The sequence below is a fragment of the Lolium perenne genome, chromosome 2 (assembly GCF_019359855.2).
Source record: "Lolium perenne isolate Kyuss_39 chromosome 2, Kyuss_2.0, whole genome shotgun sequence".
Taxonomy (NCBI): Eukaryota; Viridiplantae; Streptophyta; class Magnoliopsida; order Poales; family Poaceae; genus Lolium; species Lolium perenne.
In genome coordinates, this window is record NC_067245.2 from 28,331,930 (window position 1) to 28,352,923 (window position 20,994).

The 20,994-nt window shown below is 41.0% G+C and overlaps 1 protein-coding gene across 1 annotated transcript; it reads left to right on the plus strand.

The window, feature by feature from the left end:
- The first annotated feature begins 921 nt into the window (after positions 1-921).
- Positions 922-1,419, plus strand: LOC127328325 (two-component response regulator ORR42-like). The gene is made up of 2 exons (XM_051354932.1): positions 922-1,134; positions 1,228-1,419. The coding sequence occupies exons 1-2, from the start codon at positions 922-924 to the stop codon at positions 1,417-1,419; spliced, it is 405 nt and encodes a 134-aa protein (XP_051210892.1).
- Positions 1,420-20,994: the final 19,575 nt, after the last annotated feature.

Consider the following 20,994-nt stretch of genomic DNA (forward strand, 5'->3'; position numbering starts at 1 on the left):
ATATGTATCATTTATAACAAAAGATATTGGCAATATCAACATTAGTTTTCCATTTTGTATTTTCATGTGAAACGGTGGAGATATTTGCACGCTATAACAGACATAATTTTCGAATGAATGGCTGAGATCGGCCAGCCTTGGGGTGGTGCTCCTCTCGTTTCCCTCTATAAATACCTAGGCGTAGAGGCGTACACGGCACACAACACCAAAGGCTGAAGCAACAAGATAAAAAAAGAGCCAACTACATTTCCTTCGACCTCGTTTGCCAAAAGCTCTAGCAAGCTTTGAGGTCCGTATTTTTTCTCTTTGTTTTTGCCTTGCAATCATCATCATGTACTAGTTTATTTTGTTATGCTTGCATACAAGAGACTGTTAGAGGTGCAACCATGCATATGCACCCATATGTTGTATTTTCATCGTTTCTTTCCTATGATGCGGTCTTCCTTGCGATGTTTTTGGTTCTACTTATTGCCGAAAAGAACATGAAAAATTATTCATGTGTAGAACAATGTTCTCTTTGTCTTTTAATATTATTTTTTTGATTTTTTTCTTATCCTATTATATGCAAATATAGATTTTCTGGTCTTCCCGTCCCGAGTAATAATAAATTTTGCGCACGTCTTGCAATAGCAACATCTAACTATTTGAGCTTCCTGCCAGATCTAGCATATATTTCCATCAACTGATATATACTTGAATTGGATGCTTAACTTCTAGATTATTTTTAAGAATTATTTCTTATGATTTTGTAACTAAAATTGCTCACTGGATATTCATGCACAACGTTTCGGGATACTAATTTTGATTATGACTTTTTTTGTTTATTTTTATTGAGAATACCCTATAACTATCACCTTAGATGCATTGCATGGATCGCAAATAACAAATATATGTATTATTTTGTAGTTTGTTTAGCTGATCATGACATCCGACGTCGAAGGATCCCCGGTTAAGGCACTTATTGTTGAGGATTCGGCTGTTGAGACCATGATTCTCTCCGCCATGCTGCGTAAATTCCACTGCGAGATTACTACGGCTAAGAATGGGAAAGAAGCAGTGCAAATGTTCCTCGAGGGGAAGAAGTTTGACATTATTTTTTGTGACAAGGACATGCCCGTAATGTCTGGGCCTGAGGTATTAGTTTTCCATTTCTTCCATGTGGAAAAATAGCTATTTATTTTTGCTGAATAGTTTGCTTGAAAATGTACTTCTTGTGTTATTTGGTAGGCAATTGAGAAGATCCGTGATTTGGGAGAAATTCATGTGAAGATTGTTGGAGTATCAGTTGGCGATAATGCCCAAGAGGAGTTCATGAGGGTCGGCGCTGATGAATTTCTTCCCAAACCAATGGATCTTGATGTTGTTGGGGCTATAATTCAAGAGATCATCAAGAAGAAGAAGAATAACGACACTGTCTAAGCCTAGCCAAGTGTCCTACATAAATAGAGGGAATAATATGTTGAGCTCATATATGTATGAGCATGTCTGTATTGTCGTATTTCTCTAGTTTTATTGTATTGTCGTCTTATTTCCAAAATAATGTTAAAGATTGTCTTTAGCAAGAAGGACAAGGGAGACTACCAATAATTAGATTGTATCCATGTAATATGTATCTCCTTCAATTTGAATGCATTAACTTTGGATTACTTTTTATGCGTAAGGTTCCAAGAAATCTACAAAAAAAACTCAATGAAATTGGAATTAAATTAGGTATCTAGCTCGTTGGGGTCTCCTCCCTCTTGTAGAATAAGAACTTTTGCCAATCCACCCACGCCTTCTTCAGCATATCAAAGTTGATGAATGATTTGTCGGCATTCACCTAGAAGGTAATGCGGCCGACGACGACTAGAGACCTCTTCATCTTCTTGCGCGACAATCGCTCGTGGAAGATTGTTAGCTAGAGGGGAAGTACGGCGGGCATCCTAGATAGCACTCGTAGAGCAGTGGCGGATCTGCCATGCAACAATTGGGTTGATCTGAACCCAATAAAATCAGTCAAAACTTCATTGTATTAATATGTGATATTGCTAATTATTGGAAGATTATAGATCAACATCAAGAGCTGAACCCAATGAATTTTTCCTCTAGCTTTGCCCCTATCACGAAGGGTCACGAAATAGGCTGATTTCTGAAGGATTTGTGTTTCCATATCCAAGATTTGGATGTTGTAGAAGGCAAGGAGGTGCTAGAGGAAATGCGAGGTGTGGAAGGAAAGGTCGCGCTCGATGAAGCTTAGGAAAATAATGAACTCACCCTTTTCCGGTAGGGGCACTTCCTCCTTTCCGGCATCCGCCGTCGGGTCGTTCCTTTTTGAGGGATGATCACCGAGGTGGTTGATAACCCCTAATTGCAGGGGATCACCGAAGTACAATTCGATAAGTATTTGAGTGCCGAACCCACAAGGAGCTGAAGGTAAACTAACTATTTTCTAAAGCCCTATAACCCACTTATATGGCCCTTTATGCAAAGCTAGGAACTATAAGGTGTGTGTATATGAAGAGGTTTATACTAATAACTAGAAGTGTTGAAAACAAAATGCAATGAGTGAAACAAATGCAAGAAAAGTAAATTGCAATAAAGTAAAATGAGATGAAGTGGAGTAAAGTGGAGTAACACAAGGGAGTAAGTGTTCTTATTTGTGTGGTGTAACAAATGCAAGAAAAGTAAAGTACAATAAACAAAACTGCTACTTTATATGTGTGGTTGTCATAATTAGTGAAGCATAAAGATAGTCTTTTTATTGTTTCTTCTAGAGAGGAGCCATAGACAGGTGTAGACATGGATATGAGCAAATACACCCCTAGTGATTGATCCCAAGGCCAGCTAAAAGCAAACAAGGGAATTATTAAGACATAAAGTCCAACCACCGCTATAATTTTAAAGGTCCCAATAATTATACCCCTCGTTTTATTAACCATGAATTAATACAACATGCATCTAAGAATTGGGACATGGCTTCTGTCAGGCTCCATTTGTCCCTCATCGTATCAACATGCAATGGTGACAACCTTATGCATCCGCCAACATATGTGTGCACTCATATATCAGTACAAAAGATCATCATAGAGGATAACAAATACTTATATCCAACCATCACAAACTATCTCACAATTTCCATGAACAAGTCACTACAAAAACAAAAACATAGAGGTACAATACATCATGGGAAAACGATAGATTGCCTCACACATCATGTTTACCAAGAGATTACAAATGGTAGATGCAGATGGTGCTGCTATAGATGGTGATGAAGATGATGAAGATGTTGATGATGCCCACATCGGAGGGGGTGGAGTCAACTAGAGGCGATTCTGACAGCACTTCCCCCCTCCGATCTCCGAAGGCGGTGGCCTACTAACTCTCTATTTTTGTTTTATCTCCGCCACCGTTGCCTCGACGAAACCCATGGGGTTGTATATAGTGGTGTTTAGGTCAAAACAAGTCGGTGGGCGAAAAGATCACGTGAAATGGATGCTCGAGATGGGAAAGAGCACAGTTGGCGCGCTTGGAGAGGGAGGGCGCGCCACCAGGCTTCTTTCCCAGCATGTTGACCTCCTGGTGTCCCTCTTCATCCCATATTTGTCGTCTCGAAAATTCTGAAGCATGGACCGTGACCTTGTCCTTTTTTCGAGTCTCGTAGCTCTTGTAAAGTCAAAAACACTAAAAAGAGGCGTTTTCTACCAAACAGAATTAGAACCGGGACAGAGGGGATTGTTTCGAAAATCCCCTAAAAATTGAGAAAACATGGGAATAACATTATATGAGATGCAAATATGTGGTAATATGTTGCAATAAAGTGGAAATTTCATTATGCATTTTAGATGCATCAACATCCTCAAGCTTAACCTACGCTCGTCCTCGAGCATAAAGGTTATAAAGCTAACATAGACTTTGGAGTTTATTGCATTGCTTCTAAAATACTTTTACAAGAAATTTGCTCTATCCATGCATAACAATTTAACATGGAAAATATCTAGAAAATAGCTTAATTAATGAAAAAGCAAACTGCTAATAAAGATCGAATATGTTGGTGTGCTCCTATCTATACATGGTGTAAAAGAGATAATATATGGCAACACTACTTGGACATGATCAATTTACAGTAGAAACAAATAGAGTTCTAACATCGCATTTGATTGAATTATAAGCAAGGTTTTTGAGACCTTTAATTCCTTCAATTGTTAACTAGAAATTCATCATGCTTGCATTGCAAACCAAATAATAGGTGGATGACCTATCCCTCCAGAAATGTGCTCACTGGTGACCTTTTCATAACGACCATCGGTCTTTTCGTCATAGATTTATGACCATTTCGCGACAAATGGTCGTCAGGCGTTTGGGAGGGTCTAAACCCTGGAACAGTATGACCAATTTTGTTAGAAAGGTCACACTCGAATTACATATTTGCTACAAAATATAGTACTGTTTATGTGGTACAGCGGAACTGACTTTCTAGGACCCCTCCCCCTACCTTGCAGGTATTCTGGGATGCTGGAGCTGCTGCATAATGTGGACAGAGCATCCCCAGTTGATACGAATCCTTGCTCCGAATGAAGTAGTAGCGATGTGCACCATTGAAAGATTTCCTGTCCTCTATAAAGCATCATACGCAGATGAATAGCGGATTCATTCTTACTTTGTTGTTTAGTTAGGAAATTGGTACATGAACACATTTCGTTAGCACTGCAGCTCTGGTACACAACTGTGTTTCTACCGAGGAGTAACTAGTGTTGTTTGAGACTTCAGGCATCCGGTGAGAGCCAGTGGAAGTTGTTCCTTTGAGCAGCAATCTAGCCAACTACTATGCTTGTTTTGGAGATGTGTATTACTGTTGTCTATCTCCGAATGTTGGAAGCTGATGATTTTTTCCTTTTGTCAAACATGAACTATGAAAAACTTCAGATTGCCTTGAATTATGTGTTTGCAAGATGGCAAGGGGTATCTACCTTATTCTTTAGTGTTTCTATGTTTCTCCATGCATCATTTCATTTCATCCAAACCAAGGTGTAAAATACTCCAGCAATCATGCCCTTTAATTGTCAGTTGCAAAAGATGAAAACAGGAATTGACTCAGTTTAGGCGCACCCCTAATCTAGTTCTAATAGAGCCAGCCAATCAAAAAAGAGGAATAGACCGTCCACGGATCACTCCCACCAAAATTTTGTCTGACGCCATGTCCTCCCGCCTTGTCCTTCCAAAATAAAAATTTCCTTTCCAAAATAAAATTTTCCTTTCCGAAATCCCCATCCACACACCCACGACATCCATCCCCACCCACACCTTCTCCCCCTCCTCTCCCTAGGGTTTCGGCGACGGCGAGGCGATCGGCGACGGCGGCTGCTCTTCACCTCCCTGGTTTGACCACGCCCTCCTTCCCCTCCTCCCCTTCTCCTTGTTTACCCTCTCGTACACGGCCGGGTCTACCGTGGGTGGAGCAGGTGGAGGTACGCCTCCAGGTCGAAGGTGAGGAACGGCGACACCTCGTGGTCCAGCGCCGATGTGGGAGTAGACGCTGGGCAGCCAACCGCAGTAGCGGCATGGGGACGAACGCCCAGCTCCCGCTCGGACCGCTCCCCTAACCAGGTGTTCCCCATGCGCCTGTGCTGTCTGGCGACGTATACGCGGCGGGGATCACGACAGGGCCGGGGATACTTTGCTTTCTTGGACGCTGGGTGGTTCTAGTTAATCTTCTTCCTGTACTTGATTGGGATTGCTCGCTGTGCTTTGTTGTGACTGTGAGTGGAGGTGCTACACATCTCAATGCCGTGCATTGTCCTGCTCGCTTGAATTAGGTAGAGTCTAGATTGTTGATGCATCCGCTGCCCCTAAAACTATTAATTGTTGCATACTATTGGGTTAACTTATGGGCATCCTATTGGGTTGAGGGGTTGGTTTTGGTGACTTGGAAACTAGTTTGTAAATTGCTTCAGATATAATAGTCACTTTGTCAGCACTGCTTTATGCTACCAGATTTTATTTGTCATGTCTTGGTTGTTCATCCCTGTCATATCTAATTCATGTTCATTCTTTTGCAAGCTAGGCACCATCAGCTTGACCACCTCGAGATAATCCATGACAAAGATGACAGGGAAGAAGCAGCAGCAACCAGCTGGTATACAACTTCTTCCTTGATCTTAGACTGCTAGTTTGTCTACAGTTTTGTATGTATGTGCTAAGTGTAGAAATATGCGTAGGCTATGCTTGCAATCTGGTAATTGAAATGTAATGTTCAAGTCTGAACGATTGGGTTTTATTTACCTGTGCTGTTAATCTACTAGGATTAAATGAAAATAAAATCTGGTAGCATACCTTAGCTGTTTGAGTTGACATGCTTGTCCATGCATTTCAACCCATTCATCTAATGGTTACATTTTCTTGTTCATGTAACAAAGCGCCCCTCACCGAAATCGAGAAGATTAGGGCTAATACAATGATGAGGAACCACCGCATATTCCAGTCACTTGGCATCGGCACACTAGTGTCAATGATTAGGAAATCAAATGATGCTCAAGAAGAAAGTGCAGTTACTTCACATGGGTCAACAAGTGCCGTACCACGAGGTGAAAGCTCGGACTACAATCCTAGAGATGATGTTATTGATGAAGAGGAAGTTGATGAGAGTGTAGTGGAGAAGACTGTTAAGGTGCACACTCTTATCTTGTTTGGAGGGGTGGGATTAATTGTATACTGTGTGATTACTTGTTTTCTTTCATTTTGTTCTCACACAATTTTTCTTATCTTGTTTGGAGGGGTGGGAGTAATTGTATACTTTGTGCTTACTTGTTTCCTTTCATTCTGTTCTCACACAGTTTTTCTTACTTGTGATCTAATGTTGTTTTCATTGCTGTTTGTACGAGGTCCAAAAGGTTTCTAGGAGGAAGAAGAGTGGATTCAAGAAGACATCCAAGAAGAGGAAGTGCTCATACTCAGAAGCATCTTCAACAATGGCTCCTGGAAGGGTGATGACCATATCTCCTGGGCGGTCGAAGAGGTTGCTAGAACTAGAGCAACCTGCTCCTACTAGAGTCACGAGATCAAAGGCCACGCTTGAAACCAACCATGAAGAAAGCCGTCTGCCCATGGATGAACAAAGCACCATGCGCATGGACCCAAGCCCTTTTGCACCTACCCGAGCGAGCAATCAAGCTTTGGAGTTTCATGGTTTTCCTAAACAAGATGATCAGCAGCAGCTTGATGGAGATGATGAAGGCAAGTTCATCTAGTACCGTTCTGTTTTGTATTTTCTGATATTGTTGGTTAAATGGATAATGTTGGTTAAATGCAAGTTATGCAACTTTGTAGAGCCACTTCTGAATTTCCATTTTAGACGTCATGAAACAACAAGCGGCTATCATAGCTTGTCTCACTTGATGTTTGTATGTTTCTTTTTCAAGGATGCTTACTGTGGTCAAGCCTAGAGTCAGAAAGGGCACAGGGCTCGAAAGGATGACCAAGTCTCTGGGTACCAAGGTGAGAATTGAGATTGATGAAGGGACGCTGCGCCCAAGGAATCCTTTGCAGGCTGCAAAGCTTGCAACCGAGGGTGGCGTGATTGCAAGAAGCCATACACCGGTTCTTCCTCATTTCAAGGAGTACAAAGAGAATAAAGCCCTAATGGAAAACTACATGAGAAAAGTTGCTGTAAGCTCATTGTTCCTAGTTGTATGTGTATTTTTATTTCTGTTAAACCTGCCATGTGATACTAATCCCATCCTTCTTGTTTGCTGTCTTGGTAGGCTAACTTTGAGATGGACACTGATTCAGAGATTGTGAAGGCCTCTTGCACTGATATGTTGCAGAAAAGATCAAAGAACATACGTCATTTGATCAAGAAGGAATATTTTGACAAGGTACCAGAAAATCAGGCCAGCCTCAAGTCTCCGGTGCCAGGCATGCCAGATGATGAATGGCAGAGGCTGACCACTTTGTGGACCACTCCAAGACACAAGGTATGCCTATATATGTGTGTCAAAAGCAATCTTCATGTTTACTTTAGTATATCTTGTTTACATGTAGCTGCTCTTTTATTTTTGTGCGCATGACACTAACCACTACTGAAATGTGCCTATTTGCAAGAAAACTTGCGAGTCGAACAAGGCTAATCGAGCAAAAGTCCTGTTTCAACAGAAGACTGGTTCAAGGTCCTACACTGCACATATTTATGCTCTTGTAAGAACAATCTTACTTTTCTTTAGGTTGCAGTAACTTTTGTATTCCAAGCTCACGGTTAGATTCTCGTTGATAACATTTTGATTCACGTTGAATAACATTTCAGAATGAGGAACGCAAGGGTGAACCACTGTCCGCAATTGACTACTTCAAGGCCACTCACAATGGCAAGACTGGATATGCGGAGCCAGTTCAAAAAGCCATAGTAAGTTACCTTTATAGCCTATTCTGTAGTTGCATCCATATACCACTGGCAGGAACACTCCCATTAATTAAGGGAGAATACCAATCACTTAATTATGAGGATAATATTGTCGTGTTTTATGCTATACATATATAGTGAAGGCTAGAACTTTCCTGTGTGACTGTTGTGCTATATAGCTAGTACAGATAGCCATGAAATAATTTTCACTACAAATACACATGAACAATCTGAATGTAATGTTCCTTGTATCATGCCAGTTGTATTTTTGCATCATCTTTGCATGGACCACACATACACATCAGTGATCTGTGAGGTGCATGTGGCATGATCAGGTTTCGGGCCAGGAAAAGCCCCAAGAAAACATGGTTTGCACGCATAATCAAGGCAGGCATGAGCATATGGTGAGCTCTCAGCTGCTACATGCTGCAAAGTATGCAGAATGCATGTGGGTAGTAGCTATAGCCACCATTTGTGTATGTGGCTTGAGCATCTGCTGTGTGTGTGTGGCCTTTTGCGTGTGTGTGTATTTTATCAGGATTCCTCATGAAGTCTGGTCTAAATAAGTTGACTAGCTCATAATGGCTATATATTTGTTTGGCTGTTGTTGTTATTGCTAGGATGACCAAATGGTCCCTTGTAGGATCTTGATTGTTAGCCTAAAATATGAATACTACTAGTCAAATGCTACTTCAGTTGCTCACTTACTTTGTACAATCTTAATTGTTGTCGTTGCACTACTCAAATTCTTAGTTCACTTTATGTGATAATTCATGCTTCTATTTATTATGTTGTTTATTATGCTAGGCTGAAATGGAAAAGAGGATGGTTGCACCGTTACAAGAAGGTTAGGAGCAAAAGTCTGCTATTGCAATTGTTGCTGAGATACTTACAGAGCAACGCCCTGCAAGCACATTCCTCGTGAATATTGGGCTGTAGTAATGCTTAGCTAGGAACAAGTTCAGATCAGACTCTATTGTAGCCGCACAAGTGACCGACCTGAAGGAGAAGCTGGAGATGTCAAAACAGCAAGGCCAAGCAATGCGTGAAGAGTTGGCATCGCTCAAGAAAAAGTCTGAAGAAGCTGAGGCTGCCCAGGCCGCGCGAGACAGAGAGTATGAACTCAGGTTCTCCCGTTTGGCGATGATGAAGGGAGGAGGTACTACACCTGGGAACTAGTGGGGTGGGTGCTAGTGGGTGAGATCCTTTTTTTTGGCCATGTTTTCTTGCATCTAGGAACCCGTGGATGGCTGTGAGTCATTTTGCTCCGTTTTGATAATTGTGGAGCTCTGCTCTTTGTTGTTACTTGTGAATGTTTTCGGTGAAGCTGGGAACATGTGGAGATGATGTCGGTTCAGTACATGTGGAGGCTTTCAGTTTAACCTGTGAACAATTTGAGATTATGTGAACCTGTGATATAAATTGTTCCCTTATTTGTCTAATGAGATAATTTACTGTCATTTGAGATGATAAATTGTCATTTAATGATTTACTGTTATTTTTATTACTGAACTGCAAAAGGCCAAAGCCCAAAAGTTACTGGATTAATTAAGAAACTGGGTTGTAAAAAAGCCTTGGGCCAAATAAAAATTCACAAAAAAACAACATTTATATTTCGAAAAATAAAAAAATTGAGTTTTAAAAGCTCCGAAGGCCAAACCGAAATGGACAGTGAAAGGCTAGGCCCAAGAGTAAAAAGGCCAAGGTCCAACGAAAAAAGGCCAAGGCACAACCATGAAAAGCTAAGGCCCAAAATAAAAATGGACTGCATAAAAGTAAAGGACCCAAATCATAAATGGACCAGGTTGTTGGGCTAGGCCCATGTAGAGCAACTTACTGGATTGGGCTGAATTCGGTCTACGAACAATTGTTTTGGCCATGGAATTCTGCCACGTAGGATTGGCTTACGTGGAAAGACCAGATTTCCCATGACTAAATTTTTGGTCGTAAAATCTACGACCATATCTATTGGTCATAACAACCATGACCAATTTAGAAAAAAAGGTCTTCGTAGTCTGTCAGTGACGCTCAGCTGTCGACCAACTGTTTTTGGTCATAGAAAGGTCACGGATGAAAACCCATGACCATTCGGTGACCAATATAGGTGGTCATAGGGTAGAAAATTTCTTGTAGTGGTATATTTCGGTGAAATTATAGATGTGAGATTAAGATAATCCGACGATGGAGCAAACTAATATGCGATCGATCTAGAATACACCAGATGTAATACATTCTTAATTATCGTTTGATATCTATCATGGGCACATTCATAGTAAGGTTTTATTGCCATACTTGAACTAATCACCACAATAACAAGTGAACAACCATCTATGTTATTGATGGAAAAACAATAAATGATTTATAATTCCATTTTGATATCTAGCAACGATGGCATGTGAAGCCATACATATTTATACACACTGTGATCTTCTGCGGTGCAATAATCAACGATTAAATAAGATATACATCTGTGAGCAGTATTGGGAAATACGAAAAATATATGTATCATTTATAACAAAAGATATTGGCAATATCAACATTAGTTTTCCATTTTGTATTTTCATGTGAAACGGTGGAGATATTTGCACGCGATAACAGATATAATTTTCAAATGAATGGCTGAGATCGGCCAGCCTTGGGGTGGTGCTCCTCTCGTTTCCCTCTATAAATACCTAGGCGTAGAGGCGTACACGGCACACAACACCAAAGCCTGAAGCAACAAGATAAAAAAAGAGCCAACTACATTTCCTTCGACCTCGTTTGCCAAAAGCTCTAGCAAGCTTTGAGGTCCCTATTTTTTCTCTGTGTTTTTGCCTTGCAATCATCATCATGTACTAGTTTATTTTGTTATGCTTGCATACAAGAGACTGTTAGAGGTGCAACCATGCATATGCACCCATATGTTGTATTTTCATCGTTTCTTTCCTATGATGCGGTCTTCCTTACGATGTTTTTGGTTCTACTTATTGCAGAAAAGAACATGAAAACTTATTCATGTGTAGAACAATGTTCTCTTTGTCTTTTAATATTATTTTTCGATTTTTTTCTTATCCTATTATATGCAAATATAGATTTTCTGGTCTTCCCATCCTGAGTAATAATAAATTTTGCACACGTCTTGCAATAGCAACATCTAATTATTTGAGCTTCCTGCCAGATCTAGCATATATTTCCATCAACTGATATATACTTGAAGTGCATGCTTAACTTCTAGATTATTTTTAAGAATTATTTCTTATGATTTTGTAACTAAAATTGCTCACTGGATATTCATGCACAACGTTTCGGGATACTAATTTTGATTATGACTTTTTTTTTGTTTATTTTTATTGAGAATACCCTATAACTATCACCTTAGATGCATTGCATGGATCGGAAATAACAAATATATGTATTATTTTGTAGTTTGTTTAGCCGATCATGACATCCTACGTCGAAGGATCCCCGGTTAAGGCACTTATTGTTGAGGATTCGGCTGTTGAGACCATGATTCTCTCCGCCATGCTGCGTAAATTCCACTGCGAGATTACTACGGCTAAGAATGGGAAAGAAGCAGTGTAAATGTTCCTCGAGGGGAAGAAGTTTGACATTATTTTTTGTGACAAGGACATGCCCATAATGTCTGGGCCTGAGGTATTAGTTTTCCATTTCTTCCATGTGGAAAAATAGCTATTTATTTTTGCTGAATAGTTTGCTTGAAAATGTACTTCTTGTGTTATTTGGTAGGCAATTGAGAAGATCCGTGCTTTGGGAGAAATTCATGTGAAGATTGTTGGAGTATCAGTTGGCGATAATTCCCAAGAGGTGTTCATGAGGGTCGGCGCTGATGAATTTCTGCCCAAACCAATGGATCTTGATGTTGTCGGGGCTATAATTCAAGAGATCATCAAGAAGAAGAAGAATAACGACACTGTCTAAGCCTAGCCAAGTGTCCTACATAAATAGAGGGAATAATATGTTGAGCTCATATATGTATGAGCATGCCTGTATTGTCGTATTTCTCTAGTTTTATTGTATTGTCGTCTTATTTCCAAAATAATGTTAAAGATTGTCTTTAGCAAGAAGGACAAGGGAGGCTACCAATAATTAGATTGTATCCATGTAATATGTATCTCCTTCAATTTGAATGCATTAACTTTGGATTACTTTTTATGCGTAAGGTTCCAAGAAATCTACAAAAAAAACTCAATGGAATTGGAATTAAATTAGGTATCTAGCTCGTTGGGGTCTCCTCCCTCTTGTAGAACAAGAACTTTTGCCAATCCACCCACGCCTTCTTCAGCATATCAAAGTTGATGAATGATTTGTCGGCATTCACCTAGAAGGTAATGCGGCCGATGACGACTAGAGACCTCTTCAGCTTCTTGCGCGACAATTGCTCGTGGAAGATTGTTAGCTAGAGGGGAAGTACGGCGGGCATCCTAGATAGCACTCATAGAGCAGTGGCGGATCTGCCATGCAACAATTGGGTTGATCTGAACCCAATAAAATCAGTCAAAACTTCATTGTATTAATATGTGATATTGCTCATTATTGGAAGATTATAGATCAACATCAAGAGCTGAACCCAATGAAATTTCCTCTAGCTTGGCCCCTATCGCGAAGGGTCACGAAATAGGCTGATTTCTGAAGGATTTGTGTTTCCATATCCAAGATTTGGATGTTGTAGAAGGAAAGGAGGTGCTAGAGGAAATGCGAGGTGTGGAAGGAAAGGTCGCGCTCGATGAAGCTTAGGAAAATAATGAACTCACCCTTTTCCGGTAGGGGCACTTCCTCCTTTCCGGCATCCGCCGTTGGGTCGTTCCTTTTTGAGGGATGATCACCGAGGTGGTTGATAACCCCCAATTGCAGGGGATCACCGAAGTACATATCGATAAGTATTTGTGTGCCGAACCCACGAGGAGCTGAAGGTAAACTAACTATTTTCTAAAGCCCTATAACCCACTTATATGGCCCTTTATGCAAAGCTAGGAACTATAAGGTGTGTGTATGAAGAGGTTTATACTAATAACTAGAAGTTTTGAAAACAAAATGCAATGAGTGAAACAAATGCAAGAAAAGTAAATTGCAATAAAGTAAAATGAGATGAAGTGGAGTAAAGTGGAGTAACACAAGGGAGTAAGTGTTCTTATTTGTGTGGAGTAACAAATGCAAGAAAAGTAAAGTACAATAAACAAAACTGCTACTTTATTTGTGTGGTTTTCATAATTAGTGAAGCATAAAGATAGTCTTTTTATTGTTTCTTCTAGAGAGGAGCCATAGATAGGTGTAGACATGGATATGAGCAAATACACCCCTAGTGATTGATCCCAAGGCCAGCTAAAAGCAAACAAGGGAATTATTAAGACATAAAGTCCAACCACCGCTGTAATTTTAAAGGTCCCAATAATTATACCCCTCATTTTATTAACCATGAATTAATACAACATGCATCTAAGAATTGGGACATGGCTGCTGTCAGGCTCCATCTGTCCCTCATCGTATCAACATGCAATGGTGACAACCTTATGCATCCGCCAACATATGTGTGCACTCATATATCAGTACAAAAGATCATCATAGAGGATAACAAATACTTATATCCAACCATCACAAACTATCTCACAATTTCCATGAACAAGTCACTACAAAAACAAAAACATAGAGGTACAATACATCATGGGAAAACGATAGATTGCCTCACACATCATGTTTACCAAGAGATTACAAATGGTAGATGAAGATGGTGCTGCTATAGATGGTGATGAAGATGATGAAGATGTTGATGATGCCCACACCGGAGGGGGGTGGAGTCAACTAGAGGCGATTCTGGCAGCACTTCCCCCCTCCGATCTCCGAAGGCGGTGGCCTACTAACTCTCTATTTTTGTTTTATCTCCGCCACCGTTGCCTCGACTAAACCCATGGGGTTGTATATAGTGGTGTTTAGGTCAAAACAAGTCGGTGGGCAAAAAGATCACGTGAAATGGATGCTCGAGATGGGAAAGAGCACAGTTGGCGCGCTTGGAGAGGGAGGGCGCGCCACCAGGCTTCTTTCCTAGCATGTTGACCTCCTGGTGTCCCTCTTTATCCCATCTTTGTCGTCTCGAAAATTCCGAAGCATGGACCGTGACCTTGTCCTTTTTCGAGTCTCGTAGCTCTTGTAAAGTTAAAAACACTAAAAAGAGGCATTTTCTACCAAACAGAATTAGAACCGGGACAGAGGGGATTATTTCGAAAATCCCCTAAAACTTGAGAAAACATGGGAATAACATTATATGAGATGCAAATATGTCGTAATATGTTGCAATAAAGTGGAAATTTCATTATGCATTTTAGATGCATCAACATCCTCAAGCTTAACCTACGCTCGTCCTCGAGCATAAAGGTGATAAAGCTAACATGGACTTTGGAGTTTATTGCATTGCTTCTAAAATACTTTTACAAGAACTTTGCTCTATACATGCATAAGAATTTAACATGGCAAATATCCAGAAAATAGCTTAATTAATGAAATAGCAAACTGCTAATAAAGATCGAATATGTTGGTGTGCTCCTATCTATACATGGTGTAAAAGAGATAATATATGGCAACACTACTTGGACATGATCAATTTACAGTAGCAACAAATAGAGTTCTAACATCGCATTTGATTGAATTATAAGCAAGGTTTTTGAGACCTTTAATTCCTTCAATTGTTAACTAGAAATTCATCATGCTTGCATTGCAAACCAAAAAATAGGTGGATGACGTATCCCTCCAGAAATGTGCTCACTGGTGACCTTTTCATAACGACCATCGGTCTTTTCGTCATAGATTTATGACCATTTCGCGACAAATGGTCATCAGGCGTTTGGGAGGGTCTAAACCCTGGAACAGTATGACCAATTTTGTTAGAAAAGACACACTCAAATTACATATTTGCTACAAAATATAGTACTGTTTATGTGGTACAGCGGAACTGACTTTCTAGGACCCCTCCCCCTACCTTGCAGGTATTCTGGGATGCTGGAGCTGCTGTATAATGTGGACAGAGCATCCCCTGTTGATACGAATCCTTGCTCCGAATGAAGTAGTGGCGATGTGCACCATTGAAAGATTTCCTGTCCTCTGTAAAGCATCATACGCAGATGAATAGCGGATTCATTCTTACTTTGTTGTTTAGTTAGGAAATTGGTACATGAACACATTTAGTTAGCACTGCAGCTCTGGTACACAACTGTGTTTCTACCGAGGAGTAACTAGTGTTGTTTGAGACTTCAGGCATCCGGTGAGAGCCAGTGGAAGTTGTTCCTTTGAGCAGCAATCTAGCCAACTACTATGCTTGTTTTGGAGATGTGTATTACTGTTGTCTATCTCCGAATGTTGGAAGCTGATGATTTTTTTCCTTTTGTCAAACATGAACTATGAAAAACTTCAGATTGCCTTGAATTATGTGTTTGCAAGATGGCATGGGGTATCTACCTTATTCTTCAGTGTTTCTATGTTTCTCCATGCATCATTTCATTTCATCCAAACCAAGGTGTAAAATACTCCAACAATCATGCCCTTTAATTCTCAGTTGCAAAAGATGAAAAAAGGAATTGACTCAGTTTAGGCGCACCCCTAATCTAGTTCTAATAGAGCCAGCCAATCAAAAAAGAGGAATAGACCGTCCACCGATCACTCCCACCAAAATTTCGTCTGACGCCATGTCATCCCGCCTTGTCCTTCCAAAATAAAAATTTCCTTTCCAAAATAACATTTTCCTTTCCAAAATCCTCATCCACACACCCACGACATCCATCCCCATCCACACCCCCTCCCCCTCCTCTCCCTAGGGTTTCGGCGACGGCGAGGCGATCGGCGACGGCGGCTGCTCTTCACCTCCCTGGTTTGACCACGCCCTCCTTCCCCTCCTCCCCTTCTCCTTGTTTACCATCTCGTACACGGCCGGGTCTACCGTGGGTGGAGCAGGTGGAGGTACGCCTCCAGGTCAAAGGTGAGGAACGGCGACACCTTGTGGTCCAGCGCCGATGTGGGAGTAGACGCTGGGCAGCCAACCGCATCAGCGGCATGGGGACGAAGGCCCAGCTCCTGCTCGAACCGCTCCCCTAACCAGGTGTTCCCCATGCGCCTGTGCTGTCTGGCGACGTATACACTGTGGGGATCACGACAGGACCGGGGATACTTTGCTTTCTTGGACGCTGGGTGTTTCTAGTTAATCTTCTTCTTGTACTTGATTGGGATTGCTCACTGTGCTTTGTTGTGACTGTGAGTGGAGGTGCTACACATCTCAATGCCGTGCATTGGCCTGCTCGCTTGAATTAGGTAGAGTCTAGATTGTTGATGCATCCGCTGCCCCTAAAACTATTAATTGTTGCATACTATTGGGTTAACTTATGGGCATACTATTGGGTTGACGGGTTGGTTTTGGTGACTTGGAAACTAGTTTGTAAATTGCTTCAGATATAATAGTCACTTTGTCAGCACTGCTTTATGCTACCAGATTTTATTTGTCATGTCTAATTCATGTTCATTCTTTTGCAAGCTAGGCACCATCAGCCTGACCACCTTGAGATAATCCATGACAAAGATGATAGGGAAGAAGCAGCAGCAACCAGCTGGTATACAACTTCTTCCTTGATCTTAGACTGCTAGTTTGTCTACGGTTTTGTGTGTATGTGCTAAGTGTAGAAATATGCGTAGGCTATGCTTGCAATCTGGTAATTGAAATGTAATGTTCAAGTCCGAACGATTGGGTTTTATTTACCTGTGCTGTTAATCTACTAGGATTAAATGAAAATAAAATCTGGTAGCATACCTTAGCTGTTTGAGTTGACATGCTTGTCCATGCATTTCAACCCATTCATCTAATGGTTACATTTTCTTGTTCATGTAACAAAGCGCCCCTCACCGAAATCGAGAAGATTAGGGCTAATACAATGATGAGGAACTGATACGTCTCCAACGTATCGATAATTTCTTATGTTCCATGCCACATTATTGATGTTATCTACATGTTTTATGCACACTTTATGTCATATTCGTGCATTTTCTGGAACTAACCTATTAACAAGATGCCGAAGTGCCGATTCTTGTTTTCTCATTGTTTTTGGTTTCAGAAATCCTAGTAACGAAATATTCTCGGAATTGGACGAAATCAACGCCCAGGGTCCTATTTTGCCACGAAGCTTAGAAGTCCGAAGAAGAGACGAAGAGGGGCCACGGGGGCCACACCCTAGGGCGGCGCGGCCCCCTTGGCCGCGCGGCGGCCACGTGGTGTGGGGCCCCGAGCCGCCTCTTGACCTCCCCATCCGCCTACAAATAGCCTCCGTTGCGAAACCCCCAGTACCGAGAGCCACGATACGGAAAACCTTCCAGAGACGCCGCCGCCGCCGATCCCATCTCGGGGGATCCAGGAGATCGCCTCCGGCACCCTGCCGGAGAGGGGAATCATCTCCCGGAGGACTCTACGCCGCCATGGTCGCCTTCGGAGTGATGTGTGAGTAGTCTACCCCTGGACTATGGGTCCATAGCAGTAGCTAGATGGTTGTCTTCTCCCCATTGTGCTATCATTGTCGGATCTTGTGAGCTGCCTAACATGATCAAGATCATCTATCTGTAATTCTATATGTTGCGTTTGTTGGGATCCGATGAATAGAGAATACTTGTTATGTTGATTATCAAAGTTATATCTATGTGTTGTTTATGATCTTGCATGCTCTCCGTTACTAGTAGATGCTCTGGCCAAGTAGATGCTTGTAACTCCAAGAGGGAGTATTTATGCTCGATAGTGGGTTCATGCCTGCATTGACACAGGACGATGTGACAGAAAGTTCTAAGGTTGTGTTGTGCTGTTGCCACTAGGGATAAAACATTGATGCTATGTCTAAGGATGTAGTTGTTGATTACATTACGCACCATACTTAATGCAATTGTCTGTTGCTTTGCAACTTAATACTGGAGGGGGTTCGGATGATAACCTGAAGGTGGACTTTTTAGGCATAGATGCAGTTGGATGGCGGTCTATGTACTTTGTCGTAATGCCCAATTAAATCTCACTATACTCATCATGATATGTATGTGCATGGTCATGCCCTCTTTATTTGTCAATTGCCCAACTGTAATTTGTTCACCCAACATGCTGTTTATCTTATGGGAGAGACACCTCTAGTGAACTGTGGACCCCGGTCCAATTCTCTTTACTGAAATACAATCTACTGCAATACTTGTTCTACTGTTTTCTGCAAACAATCATCTTCCTCACAATACGGTTAATCCTTTGTTACAGCAAGCCGGTGAGATTGACAACCTCACTGTTTCGTTGGGGCAAAGTACTTTGGTTGTGTTGTGCAGGTTCCACGTTGGCGCCGGAATCCCTGGTGTTGCGCCGCACTACATCCCGCCGCCATCAACCTTCAACATGCTTCTTGGCTCCTACTGGTTCGATAACCTTGGTTTCATACTGAGGGAAACTTGCCGCTGTACGCATCACACCTTCCTCTTGGGGTTCCCAACGGACGCGTGCTGAATGCGTATCAAGCAGCTTTTTCTGGCGCCGTTGCCGGGGAGATCAAGACACGCTGCAAGGGGAGTCTCCACTTCTCAATCTCTTTACTTTGTTTTTGTCTTGCTTAGTTTTATTTACTACTTTGTTTGCTGCACTAAATCAAAATACAAAAAAAATTAGTTGCTAGTTTTACTTTACTTGCTATCTTGTTTGCTATATCAAAAATACAAAAAAATTAGTTACTTGCATTTACTTTATCTAGTTTGTTTTATTTACTGTCTTGCACTCTATAATAAAAATACAAAAAAAATAGTTACTTTTGTTACCATGTCTAGCTCTGAACCTGTTACTTCTTCGCCTGAAGAATTAGTCTTCACTTTCAAACAAGGGGATGAGGAGAGTTTTAAGGATGCTTGGTCTAGAATTTTTACTTCTTATCGTAAAACTGAACCTCAAATGACTCTAAGTTTGCTCCTTAGTAATTTTTATTTTGGTCTTATGGTTCGCTATAGATATGCTTTGGATACTTTAGTGGGAGGAGATTTCCTTCATTGCAATGGGGATCAAGCTTTTAATGCCATAAAGAAGTTGGTTGCATCACATGATTCAGCTAATAACTTTGATTCAGCCCTCACTAGCATATATAGTAGATTAAACAATCTCGAGATAAGTACATCTCGCTTGGATGATAACTATTGCCATGTTTGTAATCGTCTTGAACAAGTTTTAGTGAACTCTAAACTTTCATTGTGGGATCCTACTGTTAAAATTGTTATCGGTGATCAAACTCTTCATGCCTACTGTGATATTATGTCTGAATTTTGTCTTATGCCTGAAAGCATTTATAAATCTTTGAAACTTTGGGGAGTCGATGAAGGAGGAGAAGAAATAACTCTCATTGATAACTCTGTTATAATTCCTAAGGGAATAGCTGCAGGTGTGCATACAACCATTCTTGGAAGAACAATATCCATTGATTATCTTGTTATTGAATGTGTAGGGACAGGAAAAATCACACTCGGAAGATCCCTGCTGAAACTATTGGGAGCAGTCATTGATGTGGGAGAAGGCACTCTGAAATTCACCTCTATACCGGGGGAAATCATATATTTCCTAAACCAAAGGGAAAGAAAAACAATAAGAAAGGTAAGGGTAAAGCCCAAGGTAAGGTTGACACACCATCTCTTGATAATACTTGATACACACTTTCTGCGCCTAGCTGAAAGGCGTTAAAGAAAAGCGCTTATGGGAGACAACCCATGTTTTTACCTACAGTACTTTGTTTTTATTTTGCGTCTTGGAAGTTGTTTACTACTGTAGCAACCTCTCCTTATCTTAGTTTTGTGTTTTGTTGTGCCAAGTAAAGTCGTTGATAAAAAGTTCATACTAGATTTGGATTACTGCGCAGAAACAGATTTCTTTGCTGTCACGAATCTGGGCTGTTTTCCCCTGTAGGTAACTCAGAAAATTATGCCAATTTACGTGAGTGATCCTCAGATATGTATGCAACTTTCATTCAATTTGAGCATTTTCATTTGAGCAAGTCTGGTGCCATTTTAAAATTCGTCAATACGAACTGTTCTGTTTTGACAGATTCTGCCTTTTATTTAGCATTGCCTCTTTTGCTATGTTGGATGAATTTATTTGATCCATTAACGTCCAGTAGCTTTATGCAATGTCCATAAGTGTTAAGAATGATTGTGTCACCTCTGAATATGTTAATTTTTATTGTGCACTAACCCTCTAATGAGTTGTTTCGAGTTTGGTGTGGAGGAAGTTTTCAAGGATCAAGAGAGGAGTATGATGCAACATGATCAAGGAGAGTGAAAGCTCTAAGCTTGGGGATGCCCCGGTGGTTCACCCCTGCATATATCAAGAAGACTCAAGCGTCTAAGCTTGGGGATGCCCAAGGCATCCCCTTCTTCATCGACAACATTATCAGGTTCCTCCCCTGAAACTATATTTTTATTCCATCACATCTTATGTGCTTTGCTTGGAGCGTCGGTTTGTTTTTGTTTTTTGTTTTGTTTGAATAAAATGGATCCTAGCATTCACTTTATGGGAGAGAGACACGCTCCGCTGTAGCATATGGACAAGTATGTCCTTAGTTTCTACTCATAGTATTCATGGCGAAGTTTCTCCTTTGTTAAAT

Bases quoted from the DNA above. Each gene is read 5' to 3' on its own strand.
- LOC127328325 (XM_051354932.1), top strand. From the start codon at position 922: ATGACATCCGACGTCGAAGGATCCCCGGTTAAGGCACTTATTGTTGAG. The intron at 1,135-1,227 runs GTATTAGTTTTC...GTTATTTGGTAG, and splicing joins CCGTAATGTCTGGGCCTGAG to GCAATTGAGAAGATCCGTGA.